The 7,830-nt window shown below is 30.6% G+C and overlaps 1 protein-coding gene across 1 annotated transcript in view; it reads right to left on the bottom strand.

Moving 5' to 3' along the window:
- Positions 1–992: 992 nt before the first annotated feature.
- Positions 993–7,830, bottom strand: part of LOC119638458 (nucleolysin TIA-1) — a 102,439-nt gene continuing 95,601 nt past the window's right edge. Inside the window, exon 9 of the mRNA XM_038035243.1 lies at positions 993–1,109. Within this exon, the coding sequence (XP_037891171.1) occupies positions 1,068–1,109 (42 nt within the window). The 3' untranslated portion in view covers positions 993–1,067. The remainder of the gene's footprint in view (positions 1,110–7,830) is intronic.

The following is a 7,830-nucleotide window of genomic DNA, read 5'->3' as shown; positions in this document are numbered from 1 at the left end:
AACTAAACCCGAAATGGTATTTGTGCCCGACCTAAATGTCACGGCTAATATACGCCAAGACAAGAGTACAAGGCCATCACAAAACACATTGCCTTCCTTGGAGAAGAAAACAAATCTCACGGCTATTTTGGATTTGATAGACGGACGCAAACCTTTGCAGTTATTGATAATATGGATAAGTGAATTAAAATTGTTATTAATAAATTATTTTCAATATTCTCTGCACGAACGTGTCCGCATATCTCAATAATCTTTAGCGTATAAGTATTAAAAAAATAATTTGTTGATTTCGATCATGTGTGTTTGTGTTTATTGATAGCGTATAAAGTCACCTTATTCGTTTGCGTGTGTGTATGTGTGTAACTATGTATAATTTTCTATATATATATATATATATATATATATATATATATATTCATTCATATGTGTATAGCCCCCCAACCATTATTTCTTTCTTCATTTATATAAATTTTTTTTGGTTTCTGTATATTTGGTTGCTTGTGTTGTAATAAGAATACCTTTGGTTTTCTTTGTATTAGTTTTTGTTTGCTTTTTTAAAATTATTAGCAAATAATGATTTCGATGGCTTTTGTTCTTCTTTTAATAAAAATGTTTTGTTATGATTGTTGTTGTTGTTGTTTTTGTTGTTGTTGTTATTTCTTCCCAAATAACATTATTCATCGATTTTTACAAATATTTACTAAATATTATTTTTTCTCTTCGTATTTTCTTCTTTTTCTTCTTCTTCCTTCTATTCTCCTGCAATAAAGATTGATTTAAAAATATTCCCTTTGTTTTAATTTCTCGTCATAACTTTTATACTATTCTTCTTCTTATTTATTTATTTTTTCTTGTTTTTTTTTTTTTTTGTTTTTTGAGGGGAGGGGATCTGCTGCTGCATGTTTTGTTTATATTTTTGATTTTGTATTTTTTCTATTTATTTTATTTATTTATTTTCTTTTGTTGTTGTTGTTGTTGTTGTTGTTTTTTTTTTTTCACTTCTTCCTTTTCTACTTTTATTCAAATTATGATTTAATTTGATTATACTTTTTTGCATTTTATTAAGACTAACATAATAAATTTGCAGCTAACCATTCATCGTCTGGTAACTGAAAAATACAAACAGAAAGAACAAACAATAAATTCACTCAATTACATTCAATGCACATGTGTTTTGTCTTATGTAAGGAGGATCAAGAGAGAAGAAACAACACTATTCGTTTATTTTTAGGTGAATTATTTTACAGGTGAAAGTATAATTTCTGAAGTGAAGTTGGTATTATTATATTTGCATAACTTTTTATATTAAGAAGGCAAAGAAAATCAAAAAAAAAAATTCATAGATTAAAAAAAAAAAAAACAATACAAAATTATATATAAGACAAATAGGAATTATTAAAAGCCATTTTTTGAGTAATTATTAAATTTTGCTTAAATACATGTGTGTAGCTGAGGGGAAAGTATGCTGAATGAATAAGAGGAGAAAAGCTGAACTCTTTTTATTTATTCATTAGTTTTCTTACCTACTCATCATTAGAACTAACGAATTTTGCATTTCGCCAACAATTGTCATTAATTTAGAAATTTATTCACTTTATCTTAATATCATTGATATAATAGGAATTTCTCGTTAATTTTGCATCATTTAGCCAAGTTCACAAGATTGCCCTCGAATAGGTGTATGCCAAGTTTCTATTTTCATATTCGAATACTTTGCACATTTGGCCTACTCATTATACATTACATTTAAATAAATTTACATATAAAGCAACAACAACAGCATCGATGTTTCCTACCGAGGATATATATGGATATGGAATGTTTGCTATTACTCAACTTTTTGAAAGTCACAAAAGTCATTGGGTCTAAACGTGCATTCGATGATGTTTAAATGACGAATAAGGAATGAAAAGAAATTTTTACATTTTTGACCTCCTATTAAAGGTGATCCCCTCTAAAAGAAGAAAAGATGATTGCTTGACTAACTCAACGGGTGCAGTTACTCCAAAGCATCTGGCATTGAACGGCAGGCAAATTTTGTAATCTTACCGCTTCCCTATCTCTTTCCCTTTCCTTCTCTTCCCTTCCGACCGTCTCAGTGTATCATGAAGAGGAGACATCCCTTGAGTGATTAGTTATACAATAAAAAAACTTAGTGCCAACGCATATAGTTTTTTACGTTACCTAAAATCACAATATGTAGCTTTAACATCTTGGTTGCAAAGAATGGTAATGTAGTCACTGTCCGTTCTCTCTCTCTATCTCTATATATATATATATATATATATATATACTATATATATATAATATATATAGTAATATATATAGTAGTATAGTTTTGCTTTAGGTCTATCACGGTTGCAAAGCGTGAGAGAAAAATAGTTCGCCCCCATTTCGTCGTAGTGTAAAGTGGCGAAATTTTCCTTGCAAACGGACTATGGTCTATATGGGTCCAAACCTATCTTTAAACTGGTTTAATGTAAGTAAATTTTCCTTGCCGTTGACTTTAACAAGAAAGGCTATAATGAAGTTTTTATTGCACTATAAAAAAGATACGACTCTATATTAGAGTATTTAAGAGCAGATCATTTAATCCCAAGAACCAGGTAGCAGAAAATTGTGAGTCGTGTCCCTACATTTATTTACAAACGTATTATTAATCAGCAGTCTTTGTTCTTTCGCCTTTGAAACACTTAACGTGGAGCTATTATATCATAGTTTCGTTTTTTTCGCAAAATATAACAAAATAAACACGCGATCTTCAAACCCATTCGTTTCTCTTTTTCGCTTCGATTTTTCGGTTGTGTAAGTCATTATTTCATATCGCTTTTAATTACAAAAAATTTGCGCAAAAAAAGCTTTTACGATACAAAAACATTATCAGTTGGAAAGTGTTTATTACGCATTTGCATATTACTAGGCCCTGGTCATTACCTATCTCTTTCTTTTCCTCCCCACTTTTTCGTAACCATCACCATGCGTGGTTGCCTCTTTTAAAAGAAAAAAAAATTATTGTCAAACTTCTAAAAAAAAATTTGCCAAGAAACGAATTGGCGGAAGAGCAGTTCACGAAAAAGAATAATTCTTCTTTTCAAACATGTGCGGCGGTGTCGTATTTCTGTCGGTCCGAATTTTCCGAGTTTTTTATTTAAAGCAAAGTTGGTAGGGCGGTATAAATCGACTGTACAATCCACTTAATCAATCCACAATCCAATCGAAAATATGTTTCATTCGAAAGCGTTATTAGGAAACTTGATCGATTCGGAATTGACTGATGTACGTTAATGGTAGGCAGCATTCCTCTAGGAACAACGTTTTGTAACAAGAAAATTAAAGCTTAAGTAGTGAGTTTACTCAAAAGAACAACTTTCCGAGTACATAAGAAATTCAATCTTCAAATGAATCTTTCAAACATCGTTTGTAAATATTTGAAGAATCATTCAAGAAGAGACAAAAAAGTGACGGAAAAATACTTTCGAGTTAACAGCGTGATGAGTACATCGAATAATGCAAAAATTTCCAATGGAAATTGTGAAGAAGAGAGAATCAAGAGAGGCCCAAGGAATTAGATGAAAATATATGTACAGTGTGGAATGATTTTCTGGTGGGTTGAGATGTGGTGTTGCTTTTGTTTAATGACAAAAATGTCTGTGAAAAACATTTGTCAATTGTATATCTGCCTATCCAAAAAAAAAATTCGCTGAATTATTCGTACATTTTTGTCTGAAACGGTGAACGGGAAAAGAAAGCGAAAGAAAGTTCTTCTTTTTCCGAAGCCAAGTTTGGTTTTCTCTAGAATAAACTTGCGTTTCTGCGACGTTTCACAATTTAATACGTCACCCAATAAGTATTCATTCCGAAACACATATGACCAGTCGATGGACAGCATGTCGTAGAAGAGTCGTCCAAAGCGACTATGAAAGTGATCTCATTAAAATAACGGTAAAGCAGAGGTAACTCGTATACTAACGGTCGCAATGTCAAGAAATTTTCACTCGTATCCTTTGCAGATCGATGCTATCCAAAAGTCATATTGGTCTAACAACAATGTTATGCCATCCATGGGTCATCAGATAGGAGATGATGTGATGTGTTAGCCATTTGAAGGTTTCCCATGAATGAATGAGAAAAACAACCTTTAGATCAGCACAAGGTATTTCCATAAAATCGAGTATCAAGCATCGTGACATGGCTTTACTATTTACTGAATTATTTATAAGGTATAGATGATGCAAAGCTTGAGACGGAACTGTTTTTTTTTTTTGCAGGTTCTCACACCCAACTCGAATTCATTAATAATAGAATATGAAAAGAAATATAATGAGTCCTTTAATGCAAAACGTGCTTAGATAGATGTATTGCTGGCAATCATGCGATTAAAGCTTATGTGGAAAGCAATTTGTAGTTGATCACCATTTTTAAAAGCAATTTCATCTTAACGACAATGTCTTAAGGAATTATTTTGCAGATTATTAAACCTCTTTGAAATGTTAGTTTGTTTGTCTCGTCTTCTAATTGTAATAAGAATGAATGTTCGGTTTCGACGAAGTCAGTTTTTTTCTTCTTCTTGTTTTTGTGTTGCGTTAGGAACTATTTCGAATAGAAAATAAAATAAATTATTGTGTCTATTTATTTTGTTTTTGTAAATTTCTTTTCTTTTCTCTTGTTGTTTTTTTTTTTTTTTTTTTTTTGTTTTAGTTTTAATTTTTTTTTCCCTTTCTTTGTTTTTTTCGGTATAGAAACTACAGGATTTGGTTAATTGCTTTTGCACTAGTACGTACTTTAGGAAGTTTGCTTAATTGTGTGTAAAGATTTTTATTCAACTACATGTGTATATATATATATATATATATATAGATGTGTGTATATATGTTCATCGCACTTCGCACATATACACAATGGTTGTTTAATGCGAGTGTATCGAGAATTAATGACTGAGAGAGCTTTTTATAAATGTATTTTGTATAAGATAATCTAAAAATATCAAAACATAAAGTTGTAGTTTACATCATATATAAATAGGAATTTGCGTTGCCTATAGCCTTAAAAGCAAAGGATTAAATTAAATTAAATATTATGAAAATGAGAAGAGAATTTTTTCAATTTTTTTTTTTTAAATAACATGTAATTGTGCTGCTGATGATGGACTATGTTGAGGCACTAGTGCTAGATTCTTGTAATAACTTTTTGTTTTTCATTTTTGTTCTTTTCTCTTAATATATTTCTCCTCATAGAAAACTTTTAGTTGTTTGATGAAACATTAATTTTTGTTTTTCTTATTTTGCTTTTAATTTTTTTTTTTTTTTTCTTTTTTTCGTTTGTTTATCACTTAAATTAAAAAGAAGAGCCTTTTTTTTTCTTTTATTTTGGTTGGTTTCTCTCTTTTCATCTTGTTTTCTTTCCTATTTTCTTTTTCTTTTTTTTTTTTGTTTTGCTTTAGTCTTTTTCCAGAAACGTTTTAAAAAAAAGTGAAATTTTTAAGTGCTGGGTGGTGTTTTTACTTTGTGTACTGTTGCGTTTTGCGTTTGGTAGTTTGTGACACCGTCAAGAAAACACAAAATGGTGTGCATTTTAACAGAGTGCACATGTGTACAGTGTGTGCGTATGTGTGCGTGGACAATTTGTCCTTGCAATGCTTACATGAATTCTGGCGCTTATATTTATACATATATATAATATATATATGTATATATATTTATACATATATATAATAAATATATGTATATATATTTACATACATATATTTATATATACATTTATATGTATGTGTATGTGTATATACTTATATACATGTATTTATATATATATATATATATTTATAGAAACATAAGGATATTTATATATATATATATATAAAAGAAATAATGAACGGATCCATTATACGAACGTGTATATGTATGAACATCAAAAGCATATGAAGAAATAGCTGTATAACCTTTCTTCTTAGAGCAACCACCAAGAGCTTATGTGTATCAGAAAAATACATCGGATTCGCTGGGAGATAATAGATGACGTCAGACATTCGGGTACTTTTTCACAGCCGTCCCCATCAAAGGGCGCGGAGTACGTATGTATTTTGTCAAAATGTTTGCCACGCCGAAAAGAAAACTTCCGGGCATATATTCTTAGTCAGCATCAAATTCTGAACTGAAGCGTGGTCGTCTGTCCATCCATGTAATCTTTATCGTAGAGATTCTCCGGGCCACAAAAATGACGTTATCGACTTGAAGTTTGACAGAAACATTAAAAGTTCTTGCGTGCAACTTGATATGCAAAACGATCAAAGAAAGCGCCTACATTATCAAATAAACTGAGAACACCTCTGCTTTTCAAAAAAAAAAAAAAAAATTGTTTTATTTTTTGAGTATTTAAACAGTAGCACTTAACAGCGAGTTTACAGAAAGGATTTTATCACTGCACTCTTAACTTATAACAATTATCAGATAGCTGTAATTTTTTTGGAATTAAACCGCTTAGGTATTCAACAGTGAAGGCAATAGGCAAACCCCGATGCATGTGATTGCATCGGTATCTCTTCGGTTGAATTATACAAATACTTATGTTATAGTCTTCTTTCTCGTCCATGATGATTACACACCTTGTAGTCCGGTGCCTTGGCCTACAGTTGCAATAATGACAACAATAAAAAAGACAGCGGTAAAAACTACGCTATCTATTACTAAAGTTCTACAAGAAAACCAGAACAATATTCATAAATGCAATTTTTCCCATCACTGCCAGCAACTTTCTCTTTCTGGCTAAAAAATCCACGCTATTACTCAAAAATTTAAACATGATGATGATGGAATTAAGACAAAAAGTTAAAATGCAGCAAGGGTCCTCTTAAATGTTCATAGTCTTGATATCTTGCAGAAATGTCTGCGCATTTGTTCTAGTAGCAGTCCCGGAAAAGAATTTAATTTGAGGCTAAACTGCTGCCAATAACTCAGAATTCGAACCAAGCTTCTATAACAATCTATAACCAATAGCAGGAGATTGAGCTAAAGCTTGTTATATATTTATTACGGCTGCCTTAAGCTACCAATTGGTTTACTGAAGCATTCCGGCACATAAAAAAGATAGATAATTTCGTTTCTTTTATGTTTTGCATAATTTTCAAACGATGGGTATCTAGAATTCGTGGTTGGGCGAATAGAAATGTCTTTCCCATTTGCTTTCATGCATTGAGTTTTGTTTGCAACTCTCCTAAGCAGCCCAAGTGCTTTCTGGTTATAATGTTTACTTAAACAACAACAAGATCAGACGAAAAAAAGAAAAAAAAAAAAAAAAAATTGTTGCACACACAAGTGTTTGGTTAAATATTATATGTATTTGTTTATTTATGTAACAAACAGTTTCTCAACACAATACTTAAGTGCTTTTGATAACCACACACACACACACACAACACTTGACAAATATGCATTATACCGATGTTACAAAAGAAATTTTGTATGTTACTCATCCATCTACACAAAAAGGTCAATCTATTTATTTATTTATTTATTTTTTTTTCTCGTATGCATATATATGATGATAATTTATGATCCGTCTCTTTCTCTCACTCCCTAATTTACTCTCTATGCTTCATGGGCGAACGCCCAATACAACTATTGTTGATTTGTTGTTATATGTTATGAATTTTTATGAATTTTTTTCTGGCTTATGTTATGTTTTAATTTTTATGATTTTTACTTATGTTTTAATGAAAACTGTGTACACATTTCACATAATTTCCTCTCCAATTATTGGTAAAAGAGTGTAAATGTGGTTTTCTCTTTTTCATTTGTTTTTCTTTTTTTTTTTTTTTGGTATTTGTATTTGTGTAAA

Source organism: Glossina fuscipes, unplaced genomic scaffold (genome assembly GCF_014805625.2).
Source record: "Glossina fuscipes isolate IAEA_lab_2018 unplaced genomic scaffold, Yale_Gfus_2 89, whole genome shotgun sequence".
Classification (NCBI taxonomy): Eukaryota; Metazoa; Arthropoda; class Insecta; order Diptera; family Glossinidae; genus Glossina; species Glossina fuscipes.
This window is presented reverse-complemented; position numbering and strand designations above follow the sequence as displayed.